Source organism: Balaenoptera physalus (assembly GCF_965194825.1).
Source record: "Balaenoptera physalus genome assembly, chromosome: 8".
Lineage (NCBI taxonomy): Eukaryota > Metazoa > Chordata > Mammalia > Artiodactyla > Balaenopteridae > Balaenoptera > Balaenoptera physalus.
In genome coordinates, this window is record NC_138887.1 from 42,707,393 (window position 1) to 42,732,072 (window position 24,680).

Here is a 24,680-nt window from a genome sequence, read left to right on the forward strand (position 1 = left end):
ATCAAGACTTTTTTGTGTCTATTCAGATGCAAACTATATATAATTATATATATAATTTATAACATTTCTTCATGCACTTTATCCTTCACATAATCACTAAATAAAAATTTGTGTTTAAAACTTTGACCTAGAATTGTCGTCTTGGAACAATGTAATGGCTTTCAAGATAAAATGATTTTTGAATTTACATCAGTTCCTCTTTCATTATGTGCAGAAGCATTTCAGTAGAATGATGAGAGGATCTTTAGAGCAGTTTTCAAGTAAGATCTAATTGGAGTCTTAAGAAATAAGTATGGTTACATTTTCATCTGGTTGGGCAAACTAAATATTTTTGTAAGAGTAAGAATGAATTGTTAGTAAATACTGCTATGTTTGAATTATTGTCTAGCAAGTATAGTATCAAGACATTCCTCTGTTCAAGCACCATTTCTAACACTTAAGCATTTTTATTCCATCTTTTTAGAACATCTTATATAACTACATATAAAGGCAACTTCCAAATCTTTTGTACGCCATGTAGCTTTTTCTCTGAAGAAATAGGAAGTGACCTATAATCTTTTGGCTCTTATGTTATCAATATTCTGAACCCACAGTGCTCAGAGTATAATGAAATCTTCATCTGTTTGGCCTTCCAAGAAGTTTAAGGCTGAAATTAAAAATGGTTTGCAGCCTTTGGCTGAATTCTAAAGCTGTTATGTACATATCTACCTATTAGTACTTTAAATTTATTGAATATTATGATGTTTCAGACACTATGCTAAGCACTTACATACATTTTCCATGTGATTTTCCCATAACCAAATGGTAGCGCATGTTACTATCCTTAAATTACAAAAGAAGAAATAGTCTTCACCAGATTAAAAGATTTACCTTACATGACGTATAGCATAAAGTAGCAAAGCCAGAAGTAGAAACCAAGCCGTATGACTTCAAAAGCCAATGTGCTACACACAGCTGAAAATACAGGATGGACCTGAAAGAAATAATAATCCATGTAATTACAATATTATATTTATAAATTATTCAATTCAACATTTCCCTTCTCACCAAAGGATCTATACAACTCATCATAACAAAGTGTGAAGATATAAAAAACCCTTCTCCTTCTTGAGTTAAAAATGGCAGGAAAAAAGAAAAAAACAATTCTAAAACAAAATTTGAAGATTTCATGATGGTCATGTCTTTGATAAATGAGTCCATGAACAGGACACTGAATTTTGAGGTACTATGTTTGGACTAAATAGGAATGATAAACAAATTTCCACTTTAAAATTAACATGATATAGAGTGATTTATTGTGTTTGTACAACATTTGCCATTCAAGTAATTTGTTGCAGGTCTGAATATATGATGTCATTCTATTTTTGCAAACTTGGACTCCTCATTTGTATTTAGGATTATAATTGAATATATAAACTTTTATTTCCTTTTTAAACAGAGGAAAGATGGGGCAGAATGGGCAAGAGACTATAAAACAGCCAGGAGTAGGCGTAGGACTAGCAGACACTGAAGGTAAGTTACAGTTTACAATACACTGGATTTTGGTTGTATCTGTATGCTATACTGTTTGCTTTGTTTTTGTTTTAATATGAATGTTAATTTCTAAGTACTAATACCAGAAGCACTAGGAAATAAGTCACCATTATCCATATGATCTATTAAATTAGAATGACTTTGTCACTTCATTTAACATTCATATTTAACATTTAAGCACTTTGGGAAACTACAAATTTTAAAGGGAAAGAAGAATGAGGATTACAGAACGAAGCTTGAAGACTTTCTCAGGGAAAAAAATATCTTGAAATTTAAAAAAATGTTTTCGTTTAAAATACTATACAAATAGAAAATCATGACACCTCATTTAAGTCAATGGCAAGCCTTAAAAATGTGGAGCTAAGAAGAAACTAATGGTGTAAAAATCTTTTTATAGAAAAAATAATGACTGAACTAACGTCTAAAGTGAAAACTTAATTTGAAATTAAACTTTGTTTTATTAAATAGTATTATAAATGTATTACAAAATGAAAAAAAAATCCTTTTCTTCCACACATAATCAGTATCTCTAAGATGCACAATGACTTATCCTTCGTTTAAAAAAATTTTTAACTAATGTTTTGATAAGATCTGATAGCACTGGTATCCATCATAACTTACACTCTCAAGTATTTTAACTATTCTAAGTACTTAACACTATTCTAATTACTTTTCACATATTATCTCATTTAATTCTTACAATTACCTATGAAGGTACTTGGTTTTACATGAAAAGAAACTGAAGTGCAAACATCATACAAGGTAAGAGCAAGTGATTGAATCCAGGAAAATGACGCCAAATCACACGCTATTAAAAAGAATGATTAATGGCATGGTACCATATGGACATTCGATGGGGAAATAGGAAACCCAGATTTAAGGTTCAAATCTTGTCTTGACTGGTGACCTGATCTTTCTATCTTTAGAAACCTGATCTGAAAAATGCTGGGTCTAAGTGATTCTTAAGTTTCCTAGTGGACTTAAGTAGATATCACATATTTCTGGTTCTACTAAAAAATTTTCTTAGAACTCATTCAAAGACTGTGCTTCCTCTACTTGTTGCCATGGTCCCACGGTCCCATCCTCAATCCACCATTCCTTTTACCCATCTTCCTTCTGCATAAACTCATCAACTCTTGTCTACATGTTGATTGCCATCCAAGCTCACTGGAATTCAGACTCAGATGTCCACCAGGCATTTGTGCCGAACCAAGAAAATAAAAACCATATTAAAAATATATGTATTTAAAAAATAGGACATTTATGACTGGCAATTATTATATACGCGTGGAAGATGCTGAGAAACCCAGCAGGGGGTAGGGAGGTAGCAGAAGAAAGCTACTGTCCCTAAAGGCTGGAGGACAGGGAGAGCTGAAACCAAGATAAGCCTGTCTGCTGGGATCAGGAGGTAAGGAAGAGACACAACAAAAGAGAGAAATATATATTGAGATAGACAAGGATGGGGAGAAATATCCCAGTTTCTCCCTTCCTCCCCTTCTCCAGTCTCTGCCAGGGCCTGGTCAAATCAGCTGGAAGCCAGCTAACAGGGGAGCCTGGAAAACATGCTAGGGAGCAGCTCTTTTGAAAACAGGGCAGAGAAAGACCAAAGATGCATCCAAGGGCGCACAGGCATAGGGCTGGTACAATACTTTACCTGGAAATTCCATAGATGCATCAAACTACATATGCCCTGAATTCAGTTTTTCCTCTTTCTCCTCCTATACTTGTCTATCACTCACAAAATCTGTACCTATTTACACCGTAATTTTCATATTGTGTTATCACTGTTCTTTGACTTAAATTTACCGATTTCTATGCCTGTCTCCTTCATAAGGCTGAACAACTCTCAGACCAGAGCTATGATTTATTCATCTTGGTGTCCCAGCACTTAGCAGAAAGCCTTGCCCATAAAGTTGCTTCAAGAATGTTTAAGTGAATGAATAAACAATATAATCTTATATTAAGGTAATGGCCATTGATTTTCATCTGACTCTATACTTCATGTATACAGAGAAGCAATTCATGGGCGCTTTTTCCCAAAAGTTTTAGCTACTTAACTTCATCATTCTCTTAACCTTGAAGTTTATAAATAAAATTATTTTAGTATAGATGTTAACATTTGAAAAGAATAGAAATTGTTCATCCTAATGCTGCCTTCTTATTTCCTATCAGTCCCACACAAAACATGCTTGTTTTCCAAGAAGAAGCCAGTCGTAGGCTGCTTTATATTTTATTTAAACTTATGAGTCAATGGGTTTATATTTTAGTGAACTGACCCTTATCAACAGTTAATCTCAGATTAGTTACTGAGCAGAGGGGTGGGAGTTGAGGATGGGAACCATATGGAATATGTAATGTAATGTGAGTCATGCCCTTTTGGCAGCAATATTTTGGACAAATTATTTTTGACTGAGTTACTTATGACATTTTGACAATAAGCAAATTTACAAGTAACGCATTTATGTGAAGTTATGAGTAGTTCTATAAGAGATACATAAGAGATTGCTAATAATACGAAAAAGAAAACTATAATAAATATTAAACCTTTATAGGAAAGTTGTACTTCAAAATCCAGCAGGTATACCCTGGACCAGCTACAGGGATATTCTGGCCTCAGAGAGGCTGCCAGTGGGCTAGCAGTGCCCTGGCTGCAGCAGGGTCCCTGCCCCCACGTGAACAGTAGCATACAACAGAGAGGGGTATCTCAGTTAGGCCTAGCCACGTGCCAGAGTCAGAAAGCATCCATGTCTAACAACAAACAAAAAAGTACCACGTGAAGTACTGTGATGATTAAAGTCCCAAGTGAAGAAATTTTACTTAGATACCAAGTAAATATACATTATACTTGTAGGAGCTTTAAAATGGAACACAAAATTTCTCCATTTATTTAGTCGAGTCTTCAAAATCTATGAAAAAATTCTTTTTCATTTTCACCTTTCTTTGCTTTTCTGTATTATTTTTCACAGGGTGTAGTGTGTACACTTACAATTAATTCACTAGAAAGTCCCCTCCTTTGAAATAGTATAACAAAAACACAAAACAAATTGGTACTGATCATATCAAAGGAAATAGCTAAATTAGGAGACAAAATACTTGGTATAGATTCATTTTATAAATCATTTCATTAAGACCTTTTCACTATGCTCTTCATGTAATAAAATTTTCATATCGTTAGTAAATTTTAAAAAGAAATCTAAAAAAAAAATAAATTAAAAAAAAAGAAATCTAAAATAATATTTCAATATAGTTTTCTTTTAAACTATGGTCAGACAACAATATTTACTGAGCAAATGCTATGTGCCAAGTACTGTGCTACATACAATGATTAAGACAGACTGCCCTCATGGAGCTTACAATCTAGTGAGAAGAGTAAATGTTAAACATTTATTACAAGTGTGATAAAGAAGATGTGGCACATATATACAATGGAATATTACTCAGCCATAAAAAGGAACAAAACTGAGTTATTTGTAATGAGGTGGATGGACCTAGAGTCTGTCATACAGAGTGAAGTAAGTCAGAAAGAGAAAAGCAAATGCCATATGCTAACGCATATATATGGAATCTAAAAAACGGCACTGATGAACCTAGTGGCAGGGCAGGAATAAAGACGCAGACGTAGAGGACGGACTTGAGGACACGGGAGTGGGGGAAGGGGAAGCTGGGACGAAGTGAGAGAGTAGCATTGACATATATACACTACCAGATTTAAAATGGATGGCTAGTGGGAAGCTGCTGCATAGCACAGGGAGATCAGTTCGGTGCTTTGTGTCCACTTAGAGGGGTGGGATAAGGAGGGTGGGAGGGAGGCGCAAGAGGGAGGGGATATGGGGATATATGCATACATATAGCTGATTCACTTTGTTGTACAGCAGAAACTAACACACCATTGTAAAGCAATTATATTCCAATAAAGATATTAAAAAAAAATCTTTATGAACAATTTTACATTAAGAAGAATATATAGGCACAGGTTGGGGAGAAAATTATTGAATCAGACAGAAATTTATTTGTTCTAAGCAGATAAGAAGAAGATACCAGTTTAAAGTGTAAGATTTTGTTTTGTCCCCATAGAAATATGGACTCAACCTTGTGTTGGACTTGAGGTATATGTATGATGTAAATTTTGTCAGTTTTGAGTGATCCAGAGGATTTCTTTCACTTCCTTTTGTTGTCAGTCAACATAAACAGCCAATTCATGGGAAAACAAAGAACAGACAAAACAGTTAGTTCAATTTGTTTTTAAACATATAGTTTCCTGACCAGAATTTTCCTCTTTTAATTCTTCACCATAGCATCAGAAAAATAGTGTCTCTTTGTAGATTAGTACAGTTTTCTTGAAATTGTAAATATGGCAATATTCCACTTCATCTTGAACCTTTCATATTATTCATCTAAGCACTTTGTTTTGTGAACACCTTGGTCCACTCTAAGTGAAATTGATCTACAATGATATGCCCTAGGATGGTCATACTTTAAATCAGACATATATCATAGATTTTAAGTAATCTTCTTTAGACAGTCTGTTTTCATAAAATTTTTATTCTTGTTTTGGAATTATAGTGTACAGAATGCAAAAAGTAATGTTTTGTGGGACTGAAATTTTGTGTTGAACACGTTGAGATTTTTTTTTAATGCTAAATAGCTGTGTCCTTATTCTACTTATTGAGCAAGTCTACTTATTCTAGGTTCTGATTTTTAAAAATCTACTATCCTCTTAATCATTTTCTCTAACAATGATACATCTTCTGTACAGCAGTGACATAAATTTTAATCCTAGCATGAGATTAATTCAGTGGGTCAGAATATAAGATCAATCAAAAGTTCTGGAATTCTGACCTAAGTTGTAGTGGAAAATAGTAATAGTCTTGTGGGCTATCTCTACTAATGAATGGTTGAACGCCCACAATTTAAGTAAGTGCACAAAGTAAGGAGCGAGTAAGGACCATGTGCGACGCGTGATTAACGTTCTTTAAATTGTAGCTATTATTAAATGAGAAGTGGATATAAGAGAGAGCCATTTGGATCCCATTCAAAACAGTGATATTAGTCAAGACAAAATCTTGGAAGAGCTAGACCACTTCCTATAAAGATTTAGATCAAATCCATTAGACTTTCCAAGTCTGACAAGTGTTTTCCCAGTTTACCTTAAAAACTTCGAATACCCTCAAAATAGACGATCTGGTTCTTTCCCACATTTTTAAAATTTCTAATAGTGTTATCTTTGCTGGTGGGCATCCATGTATATTACATACAGTGACTGACTTGACCCACTTTTTCTTCTAAACCAGGTGTTCACAAGCTTTAGCAGCAGGCACTAGGATTGTGACTTTGTATGAAGCTTAATTTGCCTGGCTGCGTGCATTTAAAGAACAAATAGCCCTAATACATCATTTATTCTCTTAAGTATCTTTGGAAGCCTGAATTTAATTACTCAATTTCAATTTTCAGTGGGCCAGAACAAATAAACCTCTACTACTGTAGAAATATGCTAAGGTCTACTCACACATGTGTTCAGATACTTGAGTGTGTGAAAGCACATCACCTAAGGATGTGATGTGGAGGGGTTTAGGGTAGAGAGCAAGATTTGATTTAATATATTATTTGAAGTGGGTTTTTTTTTTTAGAAAAAAAAGCATAACAATTTATGTAGAAATAATGGAAATCTATAATAACCACAACAATCTCATTTTAACTGGCATCTCAAGTCTATTTTATATAGGTATATATTTCATACATAGCTCTAACAGTGATTAGTTTGAATCCTTGTTAGGTGAATGGACATATTTTGCAAAGTCCATGAAGCAAGTGTACAACAGAAATGACTTCCTGAATTAAACCAAGAAAAATCTAGGCCCCAGGATTGGAGTCCTCTATCTTGTTGTCTTGTTTTGATAAATACACAAAAAAAGGTTTTTAAAAGTATTTTCTCCAAGTATTTTCTCTTTTTAAATAGGGAAAAGAAAATGGAGTAAATGATAGTTATCTCTCTAGGGGGTTGTAGATTGGAATATCCAAGTGCTCTATGTAAAATACTCATTTAATTTCCTCATTTCCCTGTCCAACTGTGTTGTTTAAAAATTAGCTTGCAAAGGCAAAAATACAAAACCATTCTGGAAGACCCCCCAACTAGAACAGAATAGCAACTGTTACTAGGGCATCCAGAGAGTCCCTCAGCAAATGCTGTGGCTAACGGCACTAGCATTAGCCCTGGGGATGCAGTTTGGAATGTGGCATAATCCTTGGCCTCCAGGAGTTCCCAGCAGAGTTCCCACAACTCAGATGATAGTTAACACTCTTGTTCCTGAAGAAAAAATTCATGACGACTCCAGACATTCCCATTTCTTCAGGCTCTGTTTCTAATTAAACCAAGGAACTTTCAAATTAAATACGTAATGCCTTTTTTGTGTCTTCTATCACTTCCCCTTTTATCATTTTGGAAGTTTCCTAATTCTCTTCATTTTACCGAGGTCAAGAATGATCTTTCAAGGAGTTAATTTTTAACTTAAAAAGTATCTGTATTTTGTTCCGTTTTACTAAAGCTGACAATAGATAAAATTTATTGACAACCGATTTATATTGTAGATGTGTTGTTAAAACTAACAAGGAATTGTGATGTTATCTGATTTTTACCTCAATTTTGAGGTCAGGATATTGTCAAAAACAATGTGATTAGTGGATTCTTTTGTGTCATTTGATTATTTGTCCTACACATATTGTCTTTAAAAACCAACCACCATGCACATTATATTGTAAAATTGTTTTCCATCGACTGAATATGTTTCGTTGTTTGTGAGCTTGTTGCCCTAATTTGACTGATACATCGTTTTCTTTTTTATATTTTTTAAGTTGCTTAGTGATCAATATGAGTATGTCTATTATGTGCAAGACATTGTGTTAAAAAATTTGGATGCTATAGAGGTCAATTTAATGTATACGCGGATCTGAGGGAGCTTACGATCTAGTGTGGTCCTGTCTCGTCATCAACCAGTAGGCATGCATGCTTAACCAGTGTGTACAGTCATTGAGCAATGGCATTGGTTGGAGACTGTGCCATACCCCTTGTTAACTATTTTATCACCTTTAATAACAGCAATGCAAGGAAGAATTAGGATGAAAATTCATAAGTGAGAGAGCAAATTATGTGCTTTGGGATTTGAAAGCATTGCTAAATCTGTAGGAGTCAGGGGGCATGGTTTTGTGAGAGAGGTAACAGGTGGTGACTGCTTTGGAAGGTGAACAAACTCTAAACATGTGGCAATGGGAGAGGCAAATTCCAGACTGAGGGAACAATCTGAGGAAAGATACAAATGGAAGAAAGGATTAGGGGTATGTAGGGGAAAGGTAATTCAGTGCAACTGGAGCAAAGCCTGCTGGGGAGAGCAGAGAAATTGGATCTAACTTGTACAAAGTTAGATCAGACAAGGGAGTTCAATGCTTCTGTGGAAGTGCGAAGCTATTAAATGTTAATGAGGAATTTAGACAGTATCAATGCTTAACAATATTGAATTTTCTATGGAAGAGCAAAGGTAGACCTCTTTTTTATTCAAATCCCCTCTTAGGACTTTTCAAGGATTGAAGTAAATATAGGCTATCCAAGTAGAAACAATGCATATTATATAGTTGGACTGTGAATCTAGAGTTCAGGATATAGGTCTCAATTATGCAGAGTCATGAGGTAGTAACATTTGTGGGGCACTTAACATGAACCAGGAGCAGAGAGGAGCATTATCTCTTCCAAGCTGCAACCACCAATACAAGAAAAATCTCAGTAACATCTCATAGACTTTTTTCCCCCTGCAAGTCATACAGGGCGATTGAAACTCAGAGGATTTTAGTGCCATTAGGGGCAAAGTCAAGACCCAAACCCAGTTGTGTCTGATACTAAAGTCCATACTTTTAACCAGCACGGTGCTGCCTCCCAGGAGTTAGAAGTTGTTGAAGTTACTGAGAAGAATGAACAGTGCAGAGGGCGTTTGTTCAGTCCAGGGTGTGAGTAACATAACATGTTAACAAAGGGTTGCAGCCAGTCCTTTTAAAATGACAAATTAAATCCCTGACTTTTATCCCTAAACTTAAATACAAAAATATGAGGGATCAAATTTATAAGTAATTTTATTTATCATTTCTTCTTTAATCATTTGTTTAGATATTCTTTACACACACAGAAGATATTAGGTACATAATGATTTCTATTTTCTTCTAGCTCTTTTGTGGTGTGAAAGGTAATATTGAATTATTTAAATAAATTTTGCTTATTCCATGTGATGAGGTAATAGTCAAGAAATGTTCCTGGAAACATTTGTTGAATAAGCTTTCCTTTCCTCACTAATAGGAAATACCATATCAATCATACTCAAAATTTTCAAGAATATTCATGGCTGGTAATGAACTTTATGGAATATTTCGTTGACCTTTCAGTCTATTTGTATCTGTCAGTGCCAGTCTCATTGTTATTCTGACTTTATTTTCAGTTTTTTCTAAATTAGACTGTTTTTACCCATTTTTTTTTAATATTAAAAAAAAAACTTTAGTAAGGCCAGACACTATAAAACTCTTAGAGGAAAACATAGGCAGAACACTCTATGACATAAATCACAGCAACATCGTTTTTGACCCACCTCATAGAGAAATGGAAATAAAAACAAAAACAAACAAATGGGACCTAATAAAACTTAAAAGCTTTTGCACAGTAAAGGAAACCATAAACAAGATGAAAAGACAACCCTCAGAATGGGAGAAAATATTTGCAAATGAAGCAACTGACAAAGGATTAATCTTCAAAATTTACAAGCAGCTCATGCAGCTCAATATCAAAAAACAAACAACCCAATCCAAAAATGGGCAGAAGATCTAAAGAGACATTTCACCAAAGAAGATATACAGATTGCCAAAAAACACATGAAAGAATGTTCAACATCGCTAATCATTAGAGAAATGCAAATCAAAACTACAATGAGATATCACCTCACACCGGTCAGAATGGCCATCATCAAAAAAATCTACAAACAATAAATGCTGGAGAGGGTGTGGAGAAAAGGGAACCCTCTTGCACTGTTGGTGGGACTGTAAATTGATACAGCCACTATGGAGAACAGTATGGAGGTTACTCAAAAAACTAAAAATAAGACTACCATATGACCCAGCAATCCCACTACTGGGCATATACCCTGAGAAAACCGTAAGTCAAAAAGGGTCATGTACCACAATGTTCATCGCAGCTCTATTTACAATAGCCAGGACATGGAAGCAACTTGACATTGACAGATGAATGGATAAAGAAGATGTGGCACATATATGCAATGGAATATTATTCAGCCATAAAAAGAAATGAAATTAAGGTATTTGTAATGAGGTGGATGGACCTAGAGACTATCATACAGAGTGAAGTCAGAAAGAGAAAAACAAATACCATATTATAACACATATATACGAAATCTAAAAACAAACAAAATATGGTTCTGAAGAACCTAGGGGCAGGACAGGAATAAAGACACAGACGTAGAGAATGGACTTGAGGACACAGGGAGGGGGAAGGGTAAGCTGGGACGAAGTGAGAGAGTGGCACTGACATATATACACTACCAAATGTAAAATAGCTAGTGGGAAGCAGCCGCATAGCACAGGGAGATCAGCTCGGTGCTTTGTGACCACCTAGAGGGGTGGGATAGGGAGGGTGGGAGGGAGACGCAAAAGGGAGGAGATATGGGGATATATGTTTATGTATAGCTGATTCACTTTGTTATACAGCATAAACTAACACACCATTGTAAAGCAATTATACTCCACTGAAGATGTTAAAAAATAATTTTTAAAAACTTTAAAACTCTCTTTGTTGAGAAGCAAAGGAAGTTCCACATGAATATTTCTTGAAATTATATTAAAATTCTAATATAATTTTGATGGAATTGACATCGTTACATCAAATATTTTCTTACTCATAGACATGGTATATCTGTATACGCCAATGTGCACATGACAATTTTTGTATGTATGATATTAGACAAGTTACTCATATTCTCTAAGTCTCTGATTCCTAGTCTACAAAAGTAAGAATAACAATAGTATTTACCTTATCAGTGTGTTGCAAGGATTCATGGAAATAATGAGTGTAAGGCGCTTGGCACTGTGGCTGGCACGTAGTCAATAAATGCTAGCGGTCATTGTCCCAGTCATTGCCTATATCATGTAAGTGAATACTTCTGACCTGATTTTCCCCAAGACTTTTAAACTCATGTTTTCTAAAATGGTTTCTTTTTCTGCCTTTGGCATTCCACCAGAAAAGACGTTTTCAAGGTCCTACATTTTCCAGTTTGTTTTGAAAAGATGATACATATATTTATTACAGTATTTCAAACTACTCTTCTTCCCAGAATATATCTGATGTGATCCCTTGTATAGTAATGTCTCCCCTCTATGAAGGATGTCTTTTCTAGACCTTATTATGCTTTACTAAATGGCCTGAGTTTAAAATTCAGTGCTACTGATTTCTAGTCCTGGATTACTCACTGGGAATTTAACATTGAAAGCATATCCTAAAAATTGTCTATTATTGAAATAAAAAATAATTCTGGGTCTTTACTGTGAGCCAGATTCATCACTGGAGGTTATTAATTGACCACTAAAAACGAATTAAATGAATTAAATTTCTGGAATAGATCTTGACTGTTTCTTAGCCTTAAGCACACATCAAAGAATTGGCAATTGCTAAATTTAAGCCCAGAATATTTTAGACTTTCAGGGATTAATATCTCTAATGGCAGTTTTTAATATTTTTTGAAAATGTCTTCTTTGCCTAGAAGTCCCCAAACTGCTTGCGTTGGGAGTTGGTGCTCTGATTTATTTATGGGAGGGAGGCTTTTGAGTCAAGATAAGGACATTGAAACATAACAAAGCGTAGTGAATGAACATAAACTAAGAATATTCTCTTAGCATAGTTGTAGAAAATTAACAAAACAAGACATATAAATATTACAGATATATAGTTTTACTTTGTTCTAAATGCCTTTACATTATCCGGTTCATTGTCACAAAACAGTAGGGGATATAAATATAGAATAATGATTTTGATTTTAAAGTTATGGAAACAGAGACGTAGAACAATGACACCATTCACCCAGAGTCAACTAATTAAACAGTGTGGGTTAAAATCTACAGATATATAATCTAATATCAACTGACTCTTGCCTGTTGTACTTTCCAAGATTGTTTTACATTAATGGTTACAGTGCTATTGCATGAAAAATAAATGTATAAAACTAGCTGCAACTATTGGAAAGAAAAATAACATTGTTGATGATTATGGCCAATTAACTAAGATTAACATCAATTACATTATAGGTAATATGTAGCTTATAAAACCATTTTAAATCTTGTTCTATCTGATATTTAAAATGTCCATAAAATTACTGTACTCAGAACAGCAAGAGATATAAAGAAGATTCCGATATTCCTATAAACCTAATTAAAATACATTACTTACAAAGGAAGGTTAAGAATCCATACGATGTCTCAACAGCAATAATAGACACTTAAAAGAGGGTCATGGGTAATGCCCTTGAAATTCCAAGTGGGAGAGAGTATAAACTAAAATTCTATCCACAAACTATCCATTAAGTATAAGGGTTGAATAAAATCATTTTGGGATGTCTAGGTCTCAAAAAATTTTAGGTCTCCATGCTACCTATCTGGAAGTTACTTGAGGGTATGTTCCACCAACATAGAGAATAAACCACACTCAAACACACACTGACCCCTCCCCCCCACACACACACAACTTGGGAGCCAAGAGACAAGAAGAGTAGAGAAAAGAAGAGGGGACGTCAATGGTGAAATGAGGAGATTCTAAGGACAGTAGTCATGCAGCAGGCAGAGAGAACACATGGGAAAATCTGATCAGATATGGTGAGTTCTAGCTGCAAGAGGATGACGAGTGAGGTGTTAGTGTGGGAAGGAAAAGAGGAACTGACTGGCGTCACTATCTAGCCAAGTGAAAAATGGTCTTCAGAGGGGTTAAGTACTCTTGGAAATTTTGAGAACAGTTAGGAATAGGTACATAAAAAGCAAAGCAAATTGTAAAACACAGTAATTAATAACTTGAGGATAAAACACAAAAGAAATCTTTAAGTAAACAACTCCATGAAATACCCAGTGGTCTCAGAAGTGAACAATATTAGTCACATTAATGTAAATTCCAAACATTAGTTTAATCAAGAGTGTAACATAACTATATGTCAAGGAGGAGGAAGGCTAACTCTTCATCTACCAAAATTTAAATATCAATAAATTATGAAGGCAACACAAAACTATTCTGAGAAATATGAATATAAAGAACCAGAGAAACAGATAAAAAGAGTTGACAGTAGATTTTTCTTGGCAATTTTATTAAGGGTTTGGGGAAATGAGGAGTTGGGCCAAGGGAGAATTGATTTTTGAAAAAGAAGTCATAAAATTATGTAAAATGATTCAATCTTTTGATATATGAGGAAATAAAAAATGAGGGATAATGATCAAACAGTGTTAACAAGTATGAGAAAAAAAGTGGCAGTTTGTAATAAATAATTTCCTATTATTACCCTAAATGATTATGAATATCCATTCTCTTAAAACTTTTTTGGTAATAGTTATTGCAACTAAGTACTCTGTTTAACATACTCATTAAAGATATTCTGATAGCACCAATGCTATACACAGGGAGCTTTTTCACTTTTAAGAAATTTAACTGTAACCAATAACAATAAAATACAAAATCTCTGGGGAAAAAATGCTGTAGAATTCAAACTACCAAGTAGTTTTAACCTTTTTTTCACTTCACTCAAAAGTCAAAATGAATTTTCTAAATGCCCAGCAAGAAATAAATTTCAGAATTTTGGAAATTGCAAAATTCGTTGAAGATAATTCATTTTTCTACCATTTAGATTATTAGTTACTTTCTCTAACTGAAACATTCTGATTTATTTTATCCAGAAAGTCATTTGGAAATTTATATAACTTTCTACAGGAAAAAAAAAAAAACCCTACATTTAAGTAAAAAAGAGTAGAACTGACAAAATAACCCCCCACAAAAACAGCACATTTCACAAAAGTAACCCTTGCTCAACCAAGTAACACTTTCCCTAAAGGAACCAATTCTACAGATAAGAAAGTAACCCAGACAAGAGGTAATACACTCTGAGGAAAGTCCACACTGCTTCTTTATTAAGTGACTGTTAGTCTCTAAAAAAATCAATATATTCTGCTATTTGCTTTGCGACAATACAATTGTAGAAAAGAAGCATTTGCCTGTTTAAATCTTTTATTTTAAAAATATGCTTTGCTAGCTACTCAAGTCATCTTTTGCATTTGAGTATTTTCCTCTACCAAGCAAATACAATTTTAGACTGTTATCACAGAAGATGCTTCTTATCCATTAAATAACATACCACTGTGATTTCTGTAATTTACATAACCCTCTGAAGCGCAGACAACTATCACTGGTGTATGAAATACTAAGTAGCAGTAACAGGGCTTTACCTTACATGTTTTATTGTGACATTGTTGCTATTGAATAAATAAATATATATACATATACATATTATCCATTCTACTTGATGACTTATCCTCTCAAAAAACCCAACACATCCTCCTTAACGGCAATAACCACAGCAACATTACAACTGACATTTATTTGCTAAACATTTTGCTGGGATCTTTAAAAATTTGGCAGCTCCATTCTCACAATAACCCTCTAAAATAGATAGTATAATATTTATGATATTCCCAATGTCTAGCACTTAGACTTCTACAAAATACCCACACAATAAATATTTTTTGAATCAAGACATTAAGACTCCAAGAGACTAAAGGATAAATCAAGCCTAGTAATACACCTGTGAAATTGAATATTTACGCAAAAAATATTTCGTAAAATGCTATGGAAAACCCAAACGAACTTTTTGGCCAACCCAATGTATCAGATTTTAGTGTAGTTTTGTTTTGTTTTGCTAGAAGATAGAATGGAAGACTACAGCTCTTAACCTATAAACTCTTCCTCTTCCTATATTTTATAGTTCAGGTTTGGTTGCATTAGTCTTCCAATCAGTTTCTCATTTCCTCACTTAGGCAATTGCCAAATTCTTGAAGATTTTACCTCTTAAGTAGTTTTTAAATGTCTTCTCTCTTTTCCATCCCAGTGACTGCCCAATTTGAGGTTTTCATCACAGCTTACCCAGAGAACTTCCTAATTTCCTAATTGTTCTCTTCGCCTATAGTATCATCATCTTCAAAATCATCTTTGATGGCACTGTCTAATCTGGCTTTGTCACTCTTCAGTATAAAACATTTCTGGGGACCCCTATTGGCTACCTGACTCTAGCAAGGTTCTAATACAACAAGCCCCTCCTTCTACTTCTCCAGTTTATCTCCTGGCATGTTCCCTCCCCCACTCTATATCCTGTTATATCAAAACTGCTTACGTTTGCTCATGCTGTTTTCTTAATATGATCACCGCTTCTCAAATGGCTTTATCTCGGACGACGTCTATTCATCCTTTGAGGCCCACTCCTCACCTTATCTCTTCCAAGAAGCTGTCTGTGGCACGCACTCCCACTGGCTCTGTTAGGGAAGTCTTCTCTTTGTACCCTCAGCGCCCCTATCATCGCATTAACCACATTGTATTGTAATGATCTTGTTAAGTTCTATCTCCTCACCAGACTGCGAGCTGAAATGACTGAGGTGAAGAGATGGAGGGTTAGAGAGATACATGGAAGCATTTCTTAGCTTATATCATTGAAGGGTTTTTTTTCCTCAAGGACAATTAAGAATAATTGCTTTCTTAAGCTAAAGGCAAAAATAAAACATTAAATACTACTGATGAAACATAAATTATTTGGTATGTAAAGACTTACAAAGGCATTAGTAAAGTAATGCTTTCCAGTTTGTGTGTAGTGTGTGTATGTATGTGTGTGTGTGTGGCTGTGAAAAGTTGGAGTCAATATATGTGTACATTGCTGAAGAATGCATAAATAAATCACATGATATGCAGGTAAAGGAATACTATGCAGCTGTCAGAAAAAAATGACCTAGACTTACATATAAGAAAATCAGTAGATTTCAAAAACATAACTTTGAGTGGGAAGGAAATGAGTAGCAAGAGATTTTTTTATTGAAGTATACTTGATTTACAATGTTGTGTTAATTACTGCTGAACAGCAAAGAGATTGTTATACATATATATACATTCTACTTTTTTTATATTCTTTTCCATTATGGTTTGTCATAGGATACTGAATATAGTTCTCTGTGCTATACAGTAGGACATTGTTGTTTATCCATTCTATATATAAACGCTTATAGCTGCTAACCCCAACTTCCCACTCCATCTCTTCACCAAACCTCTCCCCCTTGGCAGCCACTAGTCTGTTCTCTATGTCTGTGATTCTGTTTCTGTTTCATAGATAGGTTCATTTGTGTCATATTTTAGATTCCACATGTAAGTGATACCATACGGTATTTGTTTTTCTCTTTCTGACTTACTTCACTTAGTATGATAATCTCCAGTTGTATCCTTGTTGGCTGCAAATGGCATTATTTCATTCTTTTTTATGGCTGAGTAGTATTCCTTTGTATATATGTACCACATCTTTATCCATTCATCTGTTGATGTACATTTAGGTTGTTTCCATACGTTGGCTATTGTGAATAGTGCTGCTATGGACATAGGGGTGCATGTCTCTTTTTGAATTAGAGTTTCATCTGGATATATGCCCAGGAGTGGAATTGCTGGATCATATGGTAATTCTATTTTTAGTTTTCTGAGGAACCTCCATACTGTTTTCCACAGGGACTGCACCAACTTACATTCCCACCAACAGTGTAGGAGGGTTCCCTTTTCTCCACAGCCTCTCCAGCATTTGTTATTTGTAAATCTTTTAATGATGACCATTCTGATTGATGTGAAATGGTACTTCATTGTAGTTTTGATTTACATTTCTCTAATAATTAGCGATGTTGAGTATCTTTTCATGTGCCTGTTGGCCATCTGTATTTCTTCTTTGGAGAAATGTCTCTTTAGTTCTTCTGCCCACTTTTCAATTGGATTGTTTGTTCTTTTGTTGTTGAGTTGTATGAGCTGTTTGCATATTTTGGAAATTAAGGCCTTGTCGCTCTCACCATTTGCAAATATTTTCTCCCATTCTGTAGGTTGTCTTTTCATTTTGTTTATGGTTTCCTTTGCTGTGCAAAAGCTTGTAAGTTTGATTAGGTTCCACTTGTTTAGTTTTGTTTTTATGTCTGTTGCCTTGGGAGACTGACCTAAGAAAACATTGATATTATTTATGTCAGAGAACTTGTTCCTAAGTATTTTATTTTGGGGGGTCTGATTTTAAAAGGCATTTAAAAAAGAATAAATTTATTTATTTATTTATATTTTACTTTTGGCTGCGTTGGGTCTTTGTTGCTGCACGCGGGCTTTCTCTAGTTGCAGCAAGTGGGGGTTAGTCTTTGTTGCAGTGCATGGGCTTCTCATTGCGGTGGCTTCTCTTGTTGCAGAGCATGGGCTCTAGGCGAGCGGGCTTCAGTAGTTGTGATGCATGGGCTCAGTAGTTGCAGCAGGCGGGCTTAATTGCTCCGTGACATGTGGGATCTTCCCGGACCAGGGCTCGAACCCATGTCCCCTGTGTTGGCAGGCGGATTCTTAACCACAACACCACCCGGGAAGTTCAAAGGCATTGTTTTTTCACATTCCCTTTCTGATATTTCATTGTTGGTGTAAAGAAATGCAACTGATTTCTGTATGTTAATCTTGTGTCCTGCTACCTTGCTGAATTCATTTACAAGTTGTGGTAGTTTTTGTGTGGAGTCTTTAGGGTTTTCTTTTTATAGTATCATATCATCTGCATAAAATGACAGTTTTACCTCTTCCCTTCCAATTTGGATACTTTTTATTTCTTTTTCTTGTCTGATTGCTGTGGCTAGGACTTCCAATACTATGTTGAGTGGAAGAGGTGAGAGTGGACATCCTTGTCTTGTTTCAGATTTTAGCGGGAAGGCTTTCAGCTTTTCACAATTCAGTATTATATTGGCTGTGAGTTTGTCATAAACAGCTTTTATTATCTTGAGATATGTTCCCTCCATACCCACTTTGGTAAGAGTTTTTATCATGAATGGATGTTGAATTTTGTCAAATGCTTTTTCTGCATCTATTGAGAGGATCATGTGGTTTTGGGCTTTTCTTTTGTTTATGTGGTGTATCACATTGATTGATTTGTGTATGTTTAGCCATCCTTGTGAACTTAAGATGAATCCCACTTGGTCGTGGTGTATGATTTTTTTTTTTATGTGTTGTTCAATTCAGTTTGCTAATATTTTGTTGAGAATTTTTGCATCTATATTCATTAAAGATATTGGCCCATGATTTTCTTTTTTGGTGGTGTTTTTGGTTTTGGTTTCAAGGTGATCGTGACTTCATAGAATGTCTTTGAGAGTGTTCCCTCCTCTTCAATTTTTGGAAGAGTTTGAGAAGGATCGATATAAGTTCTGCTTTGTTTGTTTGGTAGAATTCACCTGTGAAGCCCTCTGGTCCTGGACTTTTGTTTGTAGGGAATTTTTTAATTACAGATTCTATTTCTCTTCTAGGCTGTATGTTTCTAGAAACTTGTCCATTTCTTCTAGGTTGTCAAATTTGTTGGCATATAATTTGTCATAATCAAGAAAGAGATTTATAGCACAATATTATTTCCATTAAAAATAAATAAATACAAAATAATGCTAGATTTTTTATAGCTACATCATTATGTAAATATTCATGTAAACAAATATATGGAAGTTGGATTGAAAGGATTGTAGTAAATACACAAGATTGGGTGGCTGTGGTTGGGAGGGTGATGAGTTGAAGTTATTGGGATGAAAGGGAAAACTATAAAGATAATTAAATACCAAACAAAGAAGGAACCTGGCAGAGACAATGCTGATTGAGTGCTTGTGGGCTGTGAATTGAGGAGTGTGAGCAGCTCAATTCTGGGCACCTGCAGTTAAAAAAAAAAGTTGGGAATAGTGTTTTCTGGGAAAGCTTCACTGAGAGACAGTTGTGTCAACACTGCAGGAGATGAAAGAGAGAGCCATGCGGATACCTGGGGGGAGAATTGTCCAGGCCGAACAAAATATTTTTAAGGAAAAATGAGCCCCACACATCCAGTGAAAAGGGGGCTAGTGTGGCAAGGAAGAGCAGAGGTGAGGAGGTCAGAGGAGGAACAGGAGCCTAGGAGAACACAGCATGAACTTTGTCTTCTATTGAAAGTGGTGTGGGATATTGTTGGAGGGTTTTGAGCCAAGGAATGCAACAGTCTGACTTAAGTTTTAAAAGGTTCATCCCAACTACTCTTTGGAGACTATCCTGCAGCGAAGAAAAGCAAAAGAAGGAAGAACTGATGGGTATTTATTGCAGTTATCCAGGGAACAGATGATGATGTCTCAGACCAGGTTTAGGGTCCAGTGTAGTGAGAAGTGCTTAGATGATACATATATACATAGTAATAGTATTAAAATATAATCATCAAATTAATAATGATTACTTTGGGGATGTGGGAGAAGGATGCAGTTGGGGAAGGGTTCCATAATTGGCTTCATCTGAATTTATGTTTTATTTCTTAAGCTGGCCTGTCATTACATGAGTGCTTACTATGTATTATTTATACTCCATTAAACCTACCTAAAGTATTTTAAATTTTTGGAAAACAATATTGAGTAATTTTGACATTTATTTGTTCGTTATATCTAGGGTGCAATTTTTTAACATGATATTTACTCAACTATACCTATATAAGGCAGTATCTTTCACTGTTGAGAGACAGGTAACAAGACAAACTAATTTAAAAGAAAAGAATGTTTATAGGTTGCTATAATTGAGAAGTTCATAGCTGGAAATAGCCTCAGGAAATACCAGCCTCCAGCCTGTTCTAGATTCTCAACTCTTTTCTCAATTTTCTCTGCAAGTTAGCCTTGTACTCAGGCTGTTCTGTGAGGCTGGGGACAGAGCTCCCAGCTGTTCTGGGACCCACTTTTAAGCTCTTGACTGAAATGAAAGAGAAATTATGTCTCAAATATCCTCAGTGAAGGACTCTGCTTTTTCCTACATGGGTCAGATGCCCACCTCTGGAACAATCACTGTGGCAAAGAAAATGAAATATAGTGGTTTACAACCTAACAGACCCATTTGGATTTGGGGGCAGACATTCCCAGTGTAGTGGTAGAAGAAGACAAGGGATACTAGAAAGATAAAATAAGAGATTTACGTTAGAATATATCTGTGTGTACTTTCAAAAATGTACTGAAATCCATGAATCTGAATGGAGCAGTCAGGGATATGGCAAAACAAACACACACACACACACAAACTTCTTAAATAGATGCTAGAAATTTTTCTACTAAGTATTAAGGGGAATTTTTTTTAAAAGGTAAAGAATGTAACTAATAAGAATAATAATAAAAATAATTATGGTAACTACTTATTACATAGAAACGGTAGAAGAGTTTTGCTTGGAATGAAATAGAGAACAGGGGGCTAGAATAAATTTCTGAAATGTGTTTTGATATTCTATAACAAACATGAAAAAAGTTTCAAAGTTCATTAAGTATTAATGGATAATTCATTTAGCGTATCATTTTCAAATGTGGCGTGGGGACTATTTCCAGAAATTCAACATTTTACTCTCTTTTTTATTTCGGCTTCTTCTGGCTAAACATATATCACCACAATAGATTTACAGTCTTGGATGCACTGCATTATCAGTCCTCTTAAAACTGACATAACCAGTCCCTATGATTTAAAAAAATAAAATAATAATAATAATAATAAAACAAATTATTTTATTGTAAACAAGGTGCTGTTTTAACCCAATCAAAAAATGGACAGAAGACCTAAATAGACCTTTCTCTAAAGAAGACATACAAGTGGCCAACAGGCACATTTAACATCACTAATTGTTAGAGAAATGCAAATCAGAACTACTATGAGGTATCCCCTCACACGAGACAGAATGACCACCATCAAAAAGTGTACAAATAATAAATGCTGGAGAGGGTGTGGAGACAAGGGAACCCTCTCGCACTGTAGGTGGGAATGTAAATTGATGCAGCCACTATGGACAACAGTATGGAGGTTCCTTAAAAAACTAAAAATAGAGTTACCATATGATCCAGCAATCCCACTCCTGGGCACATATTTGAGAATGATGAAAACTGTAATTCAAAAAGATACATGCACCCTAATGTTCATAGCAGCATTATTTATAATAGCCAAGACATGGAAGCAGCTTAAATGTCCATCGACAGATGATTGCTTTAAAAAGATGTGATACACACACACACACACACACACACACACACACACACACACACACTATGGAATATTGCTCAGCCACAAAGAAGAATGAAATATTGCCATTTGCAGCAATATGGATGGACCTAGAGAATATCATACTAAGTCAGACAGGGAAAGACAAACATTATATATCACATGTGGAATCTAAAAAATAATACAAATGAATCTATATATAAAACAGAAACAGACTCAGACATAGAAAACTAATTTATGGCTACCAAGGGGGAAAGGGAGGGGGGGAGGGATAAATTAGTAGGTTGGGATTATCATATACACACTACTATATATAAAATAGATAAGCAAAAAAGATTTACTGTACAACATGGGGAACTATATCCAATATCTTGTAATAACCTATAGTGAAAAATAATGTGAAAAAATATATACATGTATAACTGAATCACTTTGCTGTACACCTGAAACTAAGACAATATTGTAAATCAACGTATATTTCAGTTTTAAAAAAAGCTGTTGTTTTGCAGGATGAGAGTTATGCAGTCATAGATACAGCAATTCCTTTATATTAAAACAAGATTATAAATCATAATATAACAAAAATGATTAACTTATACTAACATGTTTAGGAACATGATCTTCATCTTACCTTAAAAAGATGATATTATTGGGATACGGGCTTCCCTGGTGGCGCAGTGGTTAAGAATCCGCCTGCCAATGCAGGTGACATGGGTTCGAGGCCTGGTCTGGGAAGATCCCACATGCCACGGAGCAGCTAATCTTGTGCGCCACAACTACTGAGCCTGAGCTCTAGAGCCCGCGAGCTGCAACTACTGAGCCCATGTGCCACAACTACTGAAACCATGCTCCGCAACAAGAGAAGCCACCTCAATAAGAAACCTGCGCACTGCAACGAAGAGTAGCCCCCACTCGCTGCAACTAGAGAAAACCCACGTGCAGCAACAAAGACCCAATGCAGCCAAAAATAAATAAAAATAAAATAAATAAATTTATTTTTAAAAAGATAATATTATCTGGGTAAATTTCAATTAAAAATTAGGTCATTGCCTTTCTTTTCAAAAGCGCTGATTATTTAATTTTTAAAATATTTATTGGTGTTTTGATTAGTTAAAAATAATTTACTCTTCTTTTTCAGAAAACTCACTCATGTCAATCCACTATTGATGAAGCATTTTTATGTGAGTCTGATTTCAAGGATTATTTTACTGTGAGCTAAAGTTACATACCGATCTTTGCAATGCCTAGTAGTATATTCTCAGTACACTTTGGCCAATCTAAAATTATGGTTCATCCATTTCCTATAATTTCAACCTTTAAAAAAGAAACCAAAGAAAGTCTGATTTACTAATTTGGAGGATAATAATGCCAAGTGCTTTTGTACCAGATACTATCTTTCTCATTTGAGGAAAACGATTGACTTATGAGGACTTAAAAGAGAGCTAATATTAACTACTTATTCAGAGTATCACTGTGTAAACTGAGTATAGAGAGAATATAAGGAGGCTTTTATTTTGCTGTTGAAGCACTTGGGGAAATGATAGCTATTTTTGATTAGAAAAGGGCTTAGCTTCAGTCAATCAGAAATAGTGAAATTAGTAGCAGGTTTTCAAAGGTGGTGGCAAGCAGTAGCAATTAGTCCATAGAACGTTCTATTTTTTGTTCTTTGAAGGTAGGTTACTAAATTCTCTACTTAATAATTTCAACTTTAATAGTAATTGTGTTTTGTATTTATCAGGAGTATCAATGATCTGGCATGTTTCATTTACTAGGAAGCCTGAGGTCAGTGCTGCTCATGTATGTAAGATGAGCAAAACCCAGTTCCAGGAGGCACTGTTCACCTAAGCCAATTAGTGATTTGTACACTCTGGAGGTATCAGTGTGAAGTTCCTGCCAGAAGGATAGGGTACAAATATACTGCCTGGACTTGGGGTCCAAAATGATTTGGGGTTTATAAAAATTGCATAATAAGAAATGATTTCCATTATAGTAAAGAGGAAATGTAAATAACTTACATCTGTCAAGAGCTTAAATATGCTGAGCACTGTGTTAGCTCATTTGATTTTTGCGAGAACCCTGTGATGTAAAATCCTTTTCTCTCTGAGTCATATTATTGTGTCTGGAAGGTAGACGTGATGCCTGGATATGTAGCATGCATCTTGCAACCATTAGACAAAAAGGGCAAAAAAACAAGTACTAAAAATGACACAGTAGAAAGAAAGAAAGAACTTGGGTGCCTGCCTCATTACTGAAATGACAAACCTGTGCCTATCTCTGGATTTCTTTTATATTAAGAAAATGAATCCCTATTTGTTTAATCATTCTAAGTAAGTTTTTCTGTTACTTACAGATGAAAGCATTCCTTAAGGAGGCAGAAGGAAAACAATAGAGAAAAGTGCAGTTTTAAAGAAAAGGATTTAAACAGAAAGTAAAATTAATTCCAAATTACTTCTAACTTGTTGATGTATTAAAATCACCTAATGAAAGAGACATTTCATCCAAGTAGTTAAACACATCTAGCTGCCTGCTATTTATAGAAAATCTACCTAAAGTAAAAGTCTCACAGATGAGTTGAAAAAAAAGAAGTGAAAATATATACATCACCCAATTATTATTCAAAATAAAGCTGGTGAAATGGTATCAGAGTCAGAAAAAATAGAAAAATCAAGGCAGGAAATAATGGCCTTCTTATGTCACCTATAATGACCACTTCAAAAACATTATTTAAAAAGAGAAACTCTTCACAGTAGAGGTAAAGTCTAAGATTCCAGGATAAATCTAACAAAATACTCACACTTTTATGAGAAAATTGCAAAAT

At 34.9% G+C, this 24,680-nt stretch overlaps 1 protein-coding gene across 1 annotated transcript in view; it reads left to right on the forward strand.

Moving 5' to 3' along the window:
• The window catches only part of LOC309665813 (protein piccolo-like), a 1,074,121-nt gene that overhangs the window by 1,028,682 nt on the left and 20,759 nt on the right, over positions 1–24,680 (forward strand). Inside the window, exon 9 of the mRNA XM_082472547.1 lies at positions 1,439–1,512. Coding sequence (XP_082328673.1) covers positions 1,439–1,512 — 74 coding nt within the window. The remainder of the gene's footprint in view (positions 1–1,438; positions 1,513–24,680) is intronic.